Source organism: Tarenaya hassleriana, unplaced genomic scaffold (assembly GCF_000463585.1).
Source record: "Tarenaya hassleriana unplaced genomic scaffold, ASM46358v1 Cleome12, whole genome shotgun sequence".
In the NCBI taxonomy this organism is placed as follows: domain Eukaryota; kingdom Viridiplantae; phylum Streptophyta; class Magnoliopsida; order Brassicales; family Cleomaceae; genus Tarenaya; species Tarenaya hassleriana.
The window spans coordinates 3,082,647-3,097,300 of record NW_010962392.1 but is presented as its reverse complement, the minus strand read 5'-3'; the positions used below and the strand labels follow the sequence as shown (position 1 = coordinate 3,097,300).

The following is a 14,654-nucleotide window of genomic DNA, read 5'->3' as shown; positions in this document are numbered from 1 at the left end:
TTCAGCAGGTTACTAATTGATGCTGCAATTTTCGAGATCTTTTAACATTGTGTTAAAATATTTCTTATGATATGTTTATCTGTCTAATACTCTTCTGATCTTTCAGGAACTTCAAGTTGATTATTTCCAGTATGAACATCCAGCTGTTCTAACTGTTGAAGCACAGGTGAAACTACCAATAAATGTGTTCATCATCTACTGTCGGAGTGTATCATGAAAACCCATGAGTTTCCCGTGCATTGGATTCTCATTTTTTTATTCGCTGAATCTTCAGGCAAAGTATGTTAGCAGTACTGATGGCTCACTCAGTAAAAACCTTTTCTTGAAGGTACATTGAAATCGTTAAGAGCATAATACAATTGCTCTGGATTCTTAATAAAACCATTTTAAACAATCTTACACCTTCACATTCCTTCCGTTTCTCCTTTGCAGGACAAGAAAAATCGGTTTTACATCGTTTCTGCTATGGTTGATACGAAAGTAGACATGAAAGGTAGGCTGGTTTCTACTTTTCCTTGCTTGATGGTGGCCACAATTTCGTGAAATTGAAGTCAGTGACTCAGCAGATTGGTAAATCTAGAAGTGTTTGCATATTAATGAGTTCTGTTCCATGTGACTTCTCATCCAAGCAGTTTTATCTCAGAGACTCGGTCTGGGAAAAGGAGGAATAAGAATGGCTCCTGAAGATGCACTTGGGGAGATATTGCAGGTGTGTGTATGTGTTTATTCAAAAATTTAGATCTTTTACTACGTAACATGTTGCCATGCTAGAAGTCTAGAACTTATTATCTCGTGATAGTGCATTTCATCTGTTGGTGAAATTTCCAGTGATTCAATAAACCTCCCCAACTGAACAACAAAAGTTCTGTTGCTGTTGGTAAAGTTGTTTCTTCATGTTGATTCGATTGAATGACTATCATGTTTTAAGTTAACACTTTTTATGTCTGCCAATTCAAGGTATCGCTTGGATGTGTTACCCCGTTTGCAGTTGTAAATGAATCAGCAAGGTATTTTCCACGTACTGATCTTTTTTCAGCCTTGAAACATGTCTATCGATGGTGTATATTAACTGGTAATCTCTTTCTGATTTTCTTGGTTAAAGAGATGTTTCACTCTTGTTAGACCAAAAATTCAAGAACCAAGCACGCTGCATCTTCCACCCGCTGTCGAATGAAGTGTCAATTTGTAAGTGGAAAGTCTTTTCAAAGTTTTTTTTTTATCGGTTCTTAAACCTTCAAGATGCAGTGTTGTCCATGCGGTGTAATAGTTTAGTTCGGTTCAAATTAAAATAGAGCAAAAGTGCAAAACCCATATCTAAAAACCTACCGGTTTTGTTGACGAATTGATCTGACGTTACTCATTCAACCCATTAAGAAAAGGGTTTGCTTTGTGTCTTTCAGATTGCATCCAAATCGATCAGTGTATCGATAAATTCTTTCTTTCTCTAGAATTTTCCTTCAAGTTTTACCTTACACATTCAGTTTTACTGTGATTTCCAGCACTCAACACTTCAGGTCTCGACAAGTTTCTCAAGTCATTAGGGAGAGAACCTGTTTACGTTGACCTTGAGGCAAACGCTCTAAACCTTAGCTTCAAAGCCTTTGTTTTGTTCTACAACTACGTTGAGCAACTTCATGAAGTGTAATATTTGTTTTTTTTTTCAGGATAACCCGCCTGTTGGTAAAGATCAGCCTCCCGATCTAGCCGCTCATGTTCCCTCTGGGTCAATTGTTCATCCCGAACTTCCAAGTAAGACACCATCCGGTCAGTGCTCTCCTGCAAATAATTTGCCAAAAGAGAAGAAGCCCGTCCCTGCTCCAGGTATGTACCAATAAGATTTGGGTTCTTTTTATGGCATTAATATCATCCAAATGATATCTCAACTCAAGTTGCAAATCTTCTATAGACTCCATTTCCTTGGAATGGTCATACAAGGAAGTTGGTATCCGACTTGGTTGAAAAAGTAATGGACCTAGTGGTTGTATTGTATCTAGTTAGTAGGGTTGGGAAAAAGTTCCGTATTTCGGGTATCCAACAGTTATATAAGATGAGATCGGTTTTGGTTATGAGGAAAACCCGACATTCGTATTTGGATTCGGATAATTGGATCCAAGACGGGTATTATCTGCATATACCCGAATGAAGAGTAAAAATTACCTTTTTATCTGGAGGTTTAAATAAACAACATATGTTTCTAAATGCAAATCTCTCGAAAGATTGGGTTCTGAGTTTGGGTAACCCGAAAATTTTGGTTACCCGGCCCGAGCCAACCCCTAATATATGATACGCATTTTGAAAATAAAAAATCAGGTACCTCGAAAGTTATCTCGGTATCTAAAGGTTGGGGGTATCTGACCAAAATGGATCTGAGATCAGGTAATATCTTGTGAAACCCAAGACATTTGATTTCGGGTTCAAGAAACCCAAAAATCTCGGGTACTCGATCCGTGACACCCACACTAGTTAGGGTGATATAGTTGATACCATTTCCCCTGTTCTTGGCATAATCACTCTCATTGTAAATGAGAAACCTGATTTGTTTTCTTCTATAACCCGGTTTCCTCCATCAATGCAGCCAAACCGAGCAAACTATCTGGTAACGTGAAGAGCGTTATGGAAAATTCAGCCCCTCTACCATTCAAGAACCCCGAGAATTTCGTGGAGGAGATTTTGGACAAGACATCAGCTCTATTGTTGTCCGAAGTAAGAAATCCTCTCTAGTTAACCGTCCTAAAGCAATCTCTGATCAACTCGGTTTATTCTTAACCGGTATCAAATTGTTACAGATTAAGGAAGATGGTGTCATGCAGCACGGTGACAAGCTTGGGACCGTTTTGGCAGACGCTCTCAGAAAACGCCTTGCTCCAGATCTCACCCACCTCGCCGTGAGTGTGTGTATGTTAACCGGGAAATTTGATATCATTGTCCGTTAACTGTTTTATAGCGGTTTCGGGTTATTGCAGATTATGTACAAGAATACGGCCTACACGGAAGGTTTTCACGCCGGTACTCGTCACCAGCCGAAGCGACTGTAGGTTCGGTTTGCGTGGTTAACCGGAGAGTACCAGGAAAGTGGACCGGTTACTTTACTTGGTTGGATTTTTCTTTCCTTTTGTTCCCAACATTTGAGTTAGACTGGAAATTTGTAATAGTCCATGATTCTAATTATTATATTTTTAAAAACGATCTATAATACAATTTGAATGTCTAAGAGGTATCAATCATTGTCGGATTTTTTTTTTAAAACAAAAAAAAGAATGAAATTATAACAAGGGATGAAACTTGTATAAATATAGAAATCTTGATATAATTTTAAATGATGTAATTTTTTTTTTGTATAAAATGTTACTTGTACGTTGTTAATATTTGAACATCTACAAGACCAATTTGTTTGAAAGTTTCTATAGTATACATAATAGGCTTGTTAATATTTGATCTTGTTGAATAATGTTTGTCGTGTCAGAGTTTTGCTGTGTTATCAAATATATAATTATTAATTATTCATCACTTAATTGTTAAAATCAAGCAAGTTGTAACGGGTTCATTCATTTTCATGACTTTCATAGATTTAAAATTTTAAAATTATTATGCTCTTGAATCCTCTGACGATTGGCAAGGAAGGGGATTGGAATGAACGGCCTTGTCAGCCATCCAATCAGCATATGACACGTGGACAATCACAATATCAAAACCACGCCGTGGAATTTCAAACCGGAAAGATAAAGATCCAGTTGCTTCGATTAGGATCGCTGCAGGAAAGAGCGTCAATGGCTTATGTCGAAGGAGGTATGGAAAACCTAAAATCTCTCACTATCTATCGAGTTTGAGATGAATTTTTTGCAAATTACTAGGGTTTTCAGACCTGATTGTTCGTGGTTAATCATGTAACCTAATCCGGGATCATCATGTTCCGCTATATTCTGTATATGTAGTCGGGCGTTATTTCGTCTTATTAGATTGTTTCATGAAGTAGAGAAATACGCGATAGGTGGTGGATTGTTATGTCGCGCACGCATGATGATTCTACGTACTCGTTGGAGTTTACTTTCGATATCTTTGGATGCCGGCCGGGGTTATGAAGATGAATTAGATTCGTCTTGTTAGGGATTGGGGATTCAGAATTTGTGACAGTTGTATTGAATGTCATGTTCGAGAGAAGACATGGAATTACGGTTTCTGTTTGGATTTCGAATGCCTGGAACGCAATAAGAACATCTTTTAATTTGCTGAGAGGTTCTGACATGAATGCTTCAGTTTGGCATTTAAGTGCTTGCAGGTTAATATTCGACTTGTTTGTCCTTTTGCTGTCTGGTTCTCCAATTAAGCTGATATCTATCTAGGTCTCGAGCTCGACAATCCCTTTTGTTCTTGTATTATTCCTTCTGTGCAAGTTTATAGAAATGCGAAACATCTACTGGTGAATGTGAGGCCATTACATCAGTTAAGCAGCCCTGCTGAAAGAACGAAATGGGATGAGCAACTTGTGTGTAAGAGTAATTGTTAGGTGAAATGCCGAGTTCATTACGATGTTTGAAGTTTGTTTTCCGAAAGAACATATGTGGGTTTGCAGTTCTTGACTGAGTAGTTGTTATCCTGAGATGTTTAATGGAAACAGACGAAAAGAGATATTTGTTAGAGTCCCACATCCGAAATATTTTGGGATAACTAAGTATATATAAGACCATGGACACCCTTCCCAACAAAACAAACTAGCTTTTGGGTTAGTTCTAACAATAGAGTTTGAGACTTAGTTGGGTCCATTATAGATGGATGGGTTCTATCAAATTGGTATCAGAGCCAACCGATCTTCGGATATGTGGATGACACGGTGGCACCAATAAGTCCTGGATCGAAATTAAGCTCTGATACCAATTTGATAGAACTCATTCATCCATAATGGGTCCAACTAAATTTCAAAGCCCATAGATAGAATTCAACCCAAAAACTAGTTTGTTTTAAGGAGTGTGCCCATGATCTTATATACATTCAATTGTCCCCATATATTTTCGATGTGGGACTCTAACAATATCATCTGTGGTTGAATGTTATTTGTGAATCATAGCCTTTGAGAGAAATTCTTTCCCAAAACTTTGTGAATAGAGTAGAAGTAGCTCGACATACTTTCAAGAGACAGAATGGATTGTGTATTAGACAGTAACTATCTTCTTAAACATCTTTTCAGGCGTGGTTAAATCCAAGCGGTCTATATGGAGACTTCGAACAATCACAGATTTCTTCTGGTCCGTTATCAATCTTGTACAAGTCTTCTTCATAACCATGTTCTCGGTAAGATTTCTTTCTACTTCCCTTCTCCCCGTTCATCGTACAGCATAGGTATGCAAAAAAATGTAGCCAAGCCCATCATAACTCAAGGCCTAACCAGAGCCATGACTCTACATTCTTCAGATGGAAAAATCGGATGCCTACAGAAAAGGCTCTGGCTCTAGCAAGAAGTGGGATGGTGGAAGTGGACCCGGTGGTGGTGGTGGAGGACCATATGGTGGCGGTCGTGGGCCACCTCGTGGTGGTCTCGACAATGTCCGTGGCCTGAGGGATGTCAATGGATCCGACCACGGTAAGTGTCTATCTTTTTGAATGGACATTTGTTTTTTGGTTCTTAAAGTTTATACAACATTGGACCCATAACCCGATTAAACTCGGTTGAAAACTTCAATCAAATTCACGTTCGGGTCGAGATTTAAACTCGGATGGCTGCAGACGATGCCATTCTAATATGTATTCAAATAGTTCGATTAAACCCGGTTGAAAACTGCGATTTTTGGTCGATATTTAAACTTGAGATGGTGTCATTCAACTACGTATTCGGTTTGGTTCGTTGAAAACGATGTTTTAGCTCGATCTCATGTATTTTCCAGGTTCTCTCCCGGCGTGTGGCTCTTGCTGCGGCTAAACGGACGGTCGTCAATTGCGTGAAATGTGCGAGATGTGAATATACTGGGGAAATCTTTATGTTCGAAACTTGAGACATTGCATAGGAAACGAAAATAATCGGTCGGTTCGTGTTGTAATTTCACGTTTTTGTCAAGGACTCGCTCGAACGTATCTCAATGCATTCACAAATTAGATTATTGTGTTGTTTTGATAGTAGTAAAACTTCGAAACTCGTGCATACAAAAAAGTTAAACCCATAAAAAAATTTAAATTTGTAACATGATCAAAAATTAATTTTAAATTTTTTGGTGGCTTTATTTTTCATAGGGATATGGATGTAGTCGTTGGTATATTTTCGTTTCTCATTAGAATTCATTGCATATAAGATGTGATATTGGTTTTGTAAGATTAGTTTTTATAAAATGCTAATTTTATATTGAAATGCAAAAAAAAAGAAGGGAAATTGTAAAGCACGAAATGAAAATTATAATTTAGAAACTTGAATTAAAGGCTATAATTAAAAAATCGTTGAATAAAATCATACGGGGTCCATGCTTCATTTGAATTGGACTCATAAAGCAAAAAACAAAAAACTTCTAAGAATAGAAACAAAGAAGAACAAGAATCACTTTCCTCGCTTCATGGGGATCCCACGTTTGGCCAATCAAGTGGCTAACCTTTGACCGCCGGGAAGAAGAAACAGAATCCCGAAATTGCCCCTGCCACACCATGCGTAGGTGAGTTGACTATTTTAGGGGTATTTACGTCATAATATTATTTAATTCAAGATTGAAATCGGATCAATCTTCGCATTAGATTCAATATAGATGCACACACCCAATATGTTCGTAAGTCACGTTAACTTAACAAGTTGATTTTGTCAAAAACATGTAAATGAGACTGCCATTTTTTCATAATACATTTGGCGATAAAATAATGACGTATGATTTTTTTTTTTTTATAATACGTGATTGTTAGGATTCGAACTTTCGGTATGAACAGCGTGTTGTGTTTCCACAACCACCAGACACCAACTTTTAGCAGTAATAATCTACGGTTAGAATTGATAACTATCATATTTAAGATAAAAACATAAATCTTATAATAATTTAAAAGTCAAACCCACATGCTAGGAGCAACAGGAGATCCCCGTTGACATTTTAAATTGCCATTTTCATATGAAATGAATTTCTTTTTTAATCCGAAGGTCAACCCTCCCTTAGAGAAGCGTTCACAAAAACCCGCATATAAAAATGGTCCAAAGTCAAAATTGCGTAACCACGTTACAGGCTGTAAAGCCTCATCGAATTAAATGTATCCCTCAATCCTTCTAGATCAACATTATTTTTTAAAAGGTTAAAAAATGTTACTGAATTGAAGAAGTTACGTTGCAGTAAAGAGTGTTTTGTGTCAGTGGGGGAAGCATCTTCTAGTGGCATTGTCGTGTAGTGCACATACCCTAAAATGCTGTAGGGCACATACCCTAAAATGCACCTCTTTTAATGGGCCAATTCTCAAGGTTGATTTAAGGGTATTATTGGAATATACAAAGAGAGGTTAATATGTTTTTTATTTTATTGAGTTTGTCTATCACTAATACTTGACATATTGTGATAGGAACTAGAGATTTCATGAGAAAAGAACTATGTTGTATATTTAAATTAATTCGATTATGAATAATAAAAAGAGAAAACCTTTAAAAAATATCGGATTTTTTTTAACTCTATTGAATTTCTCCAGCAAATACCCCTTCTCTTTGTCCTATTGTTTGTTGGTTCATTATATTAAAAAAAACTGGGCACCTTTTCTCATTGATATAATGTTAAACACATTTTTATTTTCCGAATTTCGTGTTGTTAAGATTGGGTTCCCAACCATTGCATCGAACAATTTATGTAATCCGAATCTGTGGCATTGACATTTACATGTCTAAATGTCATTAATTTTAATAATCGGAATGACACAAAAAAAAAAATCATATTAAAAGAAAAAGAGGACAAAGATAAATATTTCAGGAAAAAAGAGGGCGATCTCTTTTTTTCTAGAGCTTTTCGCCACGAGTCAGAGTCTCATGATATCCTTTTAATGTGGTGTGGACGGACCGTCAGCAGTGGCGGATCCAGAAAATTTTTTCACCGGGGGCAATACGATAATAGTAATATATATAATATACAAAATTAATAAAAATATATCGTCTAAAGAATATTTATATCGGATAACTGAATTTTACGTTTTTTATTTTTTAAATATATTTATGTAATTCAATTTCTAATTATTTTAAATATATTTTTGATAAAATAAATCAGATAATTTATAAAAAATTATGTATTCTCGTTAAAATTTTACCACAATATTAAGATAATATTACCAAATTATTTTAAAATAAATTTATCGATTTTTCTGATAAATCAAATAAAAAATTAAATAAATATATAAATATATATATAGATAAATTGATAAATATAATAAATACATAAAATCAAATAAAAAAATTGTTTAAAATAACAATCATAATTTTTAAATATGTTTAAATTTTTTTATTTATAGTTTTAGTTTGATTATTATTCAATTGATAATGATTTTTTGTTTGATCAAAGATAAAAATAACAACTTAAAAAATGGAAAACAAGAAAAAAAAGGAAAAAAATATGGGACATAAGATTTGATTTGTTAAATCTCGTAAAATACATTTAAAATGAAAAACGGTGGGGTCCAAACAAAATTTAAGTGGGGGCATTAAGGGTGTTTTTTTAGAATTTTTCTTAAATTCTATAAATAATTTTTAAAAAAATAAAAATTAGTGGGGGCCAGTGCCCCCACTCATTCTCAAGTGGATCCGCCTCTGACCGTCAGCAAATATTTTTGGTAGGGGTGTAAAACCGGTCCGACTGATTCCAGTCCGGATCATTCCGATCTGGAAAATTTTTAGTCTAGCCCAGTTCAATCCGTTTTTTAGCGAGCAGATCGTCTTAACTCGCGAACTAAACGAATCGGCCCGCGAGCCAAATATATGAATTTTTTAAAAAAAATTTAATACTAAAAAATATTTAAAAATAATTTTAATATATAATATTTTTAAAATATCTAAAATATAATAAAAAAATTAAAATTTTAAACAAAATAAACAAAATATATAATAAAAATAAAATTTGTATATATAAAAAATATTAAAATTTTAAAAAAATATATATTTGTTCTGCACGCGAACCAGACCAGATCGTGACAAAGTTCGGCTTATGACGAACTGACTCGTATGGTCTATTTTTTATGGACTCAAAATACTTGAGTCCAACTCGAAAAAATATGGATTGACTCACAAACGAGCCCGCAAGTTGGGCTCGTTTTACATACCGAATTTTTGGTTAATTTTGTTATAAATCGTGGGAATATTGAAATAAAATATTTAATTAAATTAACCATATTATTTTAGTGTAATTAATCATGTTTCATCGCTTTAAGAAACTCGCTGTGACTCTGTCTGCTTCAGATCGTTCTCTAAATGTCAGAGAGAGAGAGAGTTTAGTGAAGTAACTCAGATTTTCTACGGATCCATCTTTCTCAAGGTCGAAGAAAAGCATCTATGAAATCATTGTAATACATTATTACCCTTTTGCAAGAGCATCAACTAAAACCCCGTCTTCCATCCTCGCTCTCGAGAAGAAAACTCGAAGATTTGTTTTCTTTTTGGGGAGATTTGAACTGATGAAGAGCAAAACTCATCACCAGCAGAACGGCAATGGCGGCGGAGGAAGCGACAATGGATGTCGGAGCGAGTCCCCGAGCCCTCCTTTGTCGCCACGCCGCCGCGTCACCCGCCGTCTCGCTATCCGGCGAAACCTCCGGTACCTGCTCCTCCTTCCGATGATGTACGCCTCTGGGCTTCTCATGTGTGTCGGACCCTTCTCGGGTCTTGTCGGGTGGGCTCCTGTTCCGGGGTCGGTTTATCGAAGCCCCATTATTTTCCAGAAGCTCAGAGACGACATTTTTGCCGACAATTCTACCGCGATTGAGGTTCTTCTTCTGTTCTCTGCAAGATCATGTTTCTCTCTCATTTTTTTTTCTCCTTTTGATTTCGTCTTAAGATTGTTCTGTTTTTTGTTTTCTTTTTCCTGGGTAGTTGTCTTCTGTGTGGAAATACAAAAGAAGGCCAAAAATGCCGAAACCTTGTCCGAATTCGACAGCTTCATCACATCTTGGTCTGAGCAGAGGTAGAGAGAATCATTTTATGAATTTTCTGAAATATTCCTTTGAATATATATCAGATCAAGTTTCTGTCTTGTTTCGAGCTCTGATTCTGGACCACTGAGTTTTGTAGCTCTTTGGATTCAGTCTCGGGTTTTAATGTTTGTTTCGAACAGAAACAACAAGAAAATTCGTGAGAGATCAATTAAGGTTTGTAATTCTAACTTCTAAGTCATTGAACAAAGCCTTTGAACCAATGTGTTTGATGAAATTACAGAGCCATATGGTCCTAATGGCTACCTGATCGTTGCAGCAAATGGTGGCCTTAACCAACAGCGTTCTGCGGTACGGCTTTCTCGACTCGTACCATTCTCTTCTTTAGATTGTCGAAATTCTTACCCGTGACTATAAACTGCAACATTGTCGCAATATGTTGTCTTGTTTCATACAATGTTGTAGATTTGCAATGCTGTGGCTGTTGCTGGGCTTCTAAATGCAGTCTTAGTCATCCCTCGGTTTGAATTCCACACCATTTGGAAGGATTCGAGGTAAGAATGCAGAGAAATACCGATGCTCCGTGGCCCGTTTTTCCCGTTTTCTGCATTCCTTTTGGCCATGCCCTTTGGCATCTGGACTGAAAAAAAATACATGTTCCTGCGGCAGCACTTTTGGAGATATTTATGATGAAGATCATTTCGTAAGGACCCTTGAAGGTTACGTTAAAGTTGTGAGAGAGCTTCCGGATGAGATTATGGCTCGTTGTAGTTATAACTTTACGAGTATTCCGAACCTCAGTGTTGAAGCTTGGGCTTCTGCTAATCACTACATGAGGGAAGTTTATCCGGTTTTGAAGGACCACGGGTATGTTCACGTAAAGACGAAGTTTTACACGACGATTCTTTTCACAACTTTCAGAATGTATAACCGGGTATTATCGTATTTTCGATATAGGGTTATACGGATTTCCCCATTTGCTAATAGATTGGCGATGAGCGTCCCCCCATATATCCAGCTTCTTAGGTGCATAGCTAATTATAAAGCCTTAAAATTCTCTGTGCCTATATCGACACTAGCCGAGAAGTTAGTTGATCGAATGATCGAGAAAAGCTCAGACACTGGTGGAAAGTATGTCTCGGTTCACCTCCGTTTCGAGGAGGTAGCACTTCTTTCTATAAATTCTTACCCCTGAAGGCCTGAAGTGCTGTCCATTTACATTTACAGGTAGTGAAGAATGTATCAGCTGAACACAATTTTGAACTGTGATTTTTAGGACATGGTAGCTTTTTCTTGCTGTCTCTACGATGGCGGGGAAGCTGAGAAATCAGAAATGAATTTGATCAGACAGAAGGCTTGGAAGGGGAAGTTCAAACGAAGAGGTCGTGTCATTAGGCCTGACCTGAACCGGATTGAAGGGAAATGCCCCCTTACCCCCTTGGAGGTAAACTCATTGCCCTTTTATCGGGTTTGCTATACGGATATAAAGATGGGGACTTTTCCTTGAAAAACCATCAAAAGTTCAGTGATTTAGGTGTGTTTTCTGGTTCCATATCGTAATGAGCTGTCTTTCCATTGGTGTTTTCTTGTCACTACAGGTCGGTATGATGCTTCGTGGTATGGGATTTGATAACAACACTTCGATATACTTAGCCTCGGGAAAAATCTACCAAGCTGAGAAACATTTGGCTCCTCTCCGAGAAATGTTTCCCCGTCTCTACACAAAAGGGTCTCTTGCAACACCCGAGGAGCTTGCCTCGTTCGTGGTATTACCCCGGAACGGTTATAAGAAAAAAGACTAATCAGTTACGTAAATGTTAACTTGTTACTCGGGTTTGAGGTGTGGCCCTTTTCTTTCGGTTGCTGCCATTAGGGGTACTCTTCAAGAATGGCTGCTGTGGACTACATGGTGAGCTTGTTCAGTGAAGTGTTTGTGACTACTCAAGGTGGAAACTTTCCCCATTTTCTGATGGGCCATAGAAGATTTCTCTTCGGCGGGCATTCAAAAACGATCATTCCCGACAAACCCAAGCTCGTTCAGCTTCTTCATCACGGTGACATGAGGTACTGTTACCTCTTTTCCCATTCCAATGGATTAACATCAACATTTGTGACCTTAAATGCAGACAAGAACCGAACTTTGTCTGTTTCTAGGAAAGAGCTTGCAGAGTGAGCCACGCAACTGCAAAGCCTCTTGTAGTTTTGAACTGAACCAGTTACTGTAAAGCTTATTAGGTGTGTTCTCTAGTTCTTCAAAGCCAAAAGTTGACGTTTTTTCCTCTGATATGGAACAGATGGGAGGTTTTCAAGAAGGAGATGGATCTGATGCTCGGGGAGAGCGACAGAAAGGGCGTGATGGTACCGAGAATCAAGAAGATCAACCGAAAAACCTCTGTTTACGCATTCCCTTTGCCAGAATGCGAGTGTATCTTTCAATTATCTCCCAACTCTTCGACTTCAGGAGCTTCTCCTCCCACCCCTGATTAGCCCGTGATGAAAATGCGGTCTTTCACCGCGTTCTTTTGACCCTTGGACCAAAAATTTCAACCCAAACCAAACAGGCACAGGGGGGTTTTGGTGTGGACAAGAAGTGCAAGGAGAGCTTTTAGGGGATTGAAGTTGAACCATCACAAAGTCCGGTTCGACTTTTTCTCTAATTCTTGTGCTTCCATCGATTTTCAAATGTACAGAAAGTTAAATGAATTTGCAAAATTCTCTCAGATTCCTATATTCCATCCACTAATCCGACAGCAGTTTCGGATTATTGATGCTAACATGGCTTGTCGAAAATTTATGTCATCGCCCAAATATGCCATGTCACTAATTGAAATATAAAATTCAAAATTTTTTTAAAACTAAAAAAAAAAATTAAAAATCAAATATAATGTACCATGATGGTACTAATAGATGGATGAAATGAATATAAATCATGGGGTTTTTTGAGATCTTAAGGTCTCCGTATGGTTGAAAGAAAAATTTGATTGTATCGTTATAAAACTCGTATTGATGTATGATAGTGAATGTTGACGGCGGAAAGATAATACATATTCAAAATGAATGTGGTCGAGATTGAAATGTTGTGATGGATGTGGTAAGGATGGATAGAATATGAAATAAAAGTTTTAGAGAGAAACTAGGGTAGTATGAAAGATTAAAGTAGTTTAAACATGTAAAACGTAGAACGATAGATATTCCGTTTAGAAAAATATAAAGTATAGGAATGAGTATGAAGGATAAATAGGTGTAGATCTACATTTACTTGGAAAATGGGTGGTTAGCAATGACTTGAAAATGTTGTAAATTTCAAAAGATTTAACCCAAAACTGAACTGAATAGAAATGAAAAATTCGTATGGTGGAACCAAAATAAATTTCAGAAGATTTTGTATATATATATATATACACACACATATATAGATGAAGTTTTAAAAAAAGACAAAAGACAAACTCATACATATATAAGTACACATATATACACATAAACACATACATATATAAATACACATATACATATATATACACTAATATATATATATATATAGATACGCATGTACATATATATATAAATGCACTAATATATATATATATAATATATGTACATATTCACATATACATATATATATATACACATATACAAATACATATATATATATGGATTTTTTAGGCAGTGGCAAAAAAGTTTGAAAAACCTAACCTATATATATAAGGCATTAAATGAGATTGGATTATTCGAAAGTGGGAAATATAAAAATAATTTAACTGTTTATTTAATATTGTGTGTGGGGCCTATGGATAATGGGCGATATGTAATTTTCAAATTTAATAATTGGATGTAATTAGAGATATTATAAAGAAAATCCAAGATGGTAATAGGCTCTCTAGCTAACGAATGAAAAGCAGCGAGGTGATTGATTTACCACGTGGGTCAACACAATCGTTTGGAATGACGTACGGCGGCGAGATCCCGACAAAGTATCTGACGTAAGCTGATGACATGGCACTGATTGTCACCTCGATGTTCCTATTGTGGGACCCACTGTCTCTGGTCGAGAACTTGCCAGAGGGTCGAGGGAATCGTACATTATTACCCACACATATACATCTATATATACACATGAATACACATATATATATATATATACTTATATATATATATATATATATATATATATATATATGAGTTAAATTTATATATTTATTTAAAAAATTTAAAATTCTTGTATTTTTTTTATAAATTCGTGTATTAATATACGATTTTCATTTTTCTTTGAGCTCGCCGGATTTGGAAACCGGAAAAAGATTCGTGAATTAATTCCTTTTTCATCACCATCATCATCAAATTCTTGATGAGGTGGTCAACAATAAATATTTTTTAATCCTTAAACGAAAATGTGTCATCATTGATAATTTAGATTAGGGAAATCCTTTAAAAAAATACTTTTATGAAATATGCTGTAAAAATACACGAATTATTAACTTAACATGTTAATACAATAATGTCTCAATATCTCACAAATTCCCACAGGTCGTTATTACACGATTAATTGAGTCTTATGTATTATTGATGATTTACATATTATTTTATTA

The 14,654-nt window shown here is 36.1% G+C and overlaps 3 protein-coding genes across 3 annotated transcripts in view; all 3 read left to right on the top strand.

The window, feature by feature from the left end:
• LOC104806814 (prolyl-tRNA synthetase associated domain-containing protein 1) overlaps positions 1 to 3,221 on the top strand; it is a 4,459-nt gene extending 1,238 nt beyond the window's left edge. Inside the window, exons 2-12 of the mRNA XM_010531890.1 lie at positions 107 to 166; positions 275 to 328; positions 433 to 493; positions 633 to 709; positions 958 to 1,007; positions 1,103 to 1,185; positions 1,500 to 1,570; positions 1,665 to 1,821; positions 2,576 to 2,703; positions 2,787 to 2,885; positions 2,964 to 3,221. Coding sequence (XP_010530192.1) covers positions 107 to 166; positions 275 to 328; positions 433 to 493; positions 633 to 709; positions 958 to 1,007; positions 1,103 to 1,185; positions 1,500 to 1,570; positions 1,665 to 1,821; positions 2,576 to 2,703; positions 2,787 to 2,885; positions 2,964 to 3,035 — 912 coding nt within the window. The 3' untranslated portion in view covers positions 3,036 to 3,221. The remainder of the gene's footprint in view (positions 1 to 106; positions 167 to 274; positions 329 to 432; positions 494 to 632; positions 710 to 957; positions 1,008 to 1,102; positions 1,186 to 1,499; positions 1,571 to 1,664; positions 1,822 to 2,575; positions 2,704 to 2,786; positions 2,886 to 2,963) is intronic.
• A 395-nt stretch (positions 3,222 to 3,616) lies between these two features.
• Positions 3,617 to 6,089, top strand: LOC104806813 (selenoprotein K-like). The gene is made up of 4 exons (XM_010531889.2): positions 3,617 to 3,786; positions 5,183 to 5,286; positions 5,407 to 5,575; positions 5,877 to 6,089. Exons 1-4 carry the CDS (start codon positions 3,663 to 3,665, stop codon positions 5,909 to 5,911), a joined length of 432 nt encoding a protein of 143 aa, XP_010530191.1. The 5' UTR covers positions 3,617 to 3,662; the 3' UTR covers positions 5,912 to 6,089.
• A 3,310-nt stretch (positions 6,090 to 9,399) lies between these two features.
• Positions 9,400 to 12,798, top strand: LOC104806811 (uncharacterized protein At1g04910-like). Its single transcript, XM_010531888.2, has 10 exons — positions 9,400 to 9,903; positions 10,010 to 10,100; positions 10,352 to 10,419; positions 10,534 to 10,622; positions 10,738 to 10,935; positions 11,026 to 11,230; positions 11,345 to 11,512; positions 11,667 to 11,834; positions 11,942 to 12,132; positions 12,363 to 12,798. Exons 1-10 carry the CDS (start codon positions 9,595 to 9,597, stop codon positions 12,553 to 12,555), a joined length of 1,680 nt encoding a protein of 559 aa, XP_010530190.1. The 5' UTR covers positions 9,400 to 9,594; the 3' UTR covers positions 12,556 to 12,798.
• Positions 12,799 to 14,654: the final 1,856 nt, after the last annotated feature.

Excerpts from the sequence above, each read along its gene's own strand:
- LOC104806813 (XM_010531889.2), top strand. The coding sequence starts at position 3,663 with ATGACACGTGGACAATCACAATATCAAAACCACGCCGTGGAATTTCAA. Across the intron at positions 5,287-5,406 it reads TCTTCATAACCATGTTCTCG|ATGGAAAAATCGGATGCCTA; the intron begins GTAAGATTTCTT and ends TACATTCTTCAG. Across the intron at positions 5,576-5,876 it reads TGTCAATGGATCCGACCACG|GTTCTCTCCCGGCGTGTGGC; the intron begins GTAAGTGTCTAT and ends TGTATTTTCCAG.
- LOC104806811 (XM_010531888.2), top strand. The coding sequence starts at position 9,595 with ATGAAGAGCAAAACTCATCACCAGCAGAACGGCAATGGCGGCGGAGGA. Across the intron at positions 11,513-11,666 it reads GCCCCCTTACCCCCTTGGAG|GTCGGTATGATGCTTCGTGG; the intron begins GTAAACTCATTG and ends TTGTCACTACAG. Across the intron at positions 12,133-12,362 it reads CTTCATCACGGTGACATGAG|ATGGGAGGTTTTCAAGAAGG; the intron begins GTACTGTTACCT and ends GATATGGAACAG.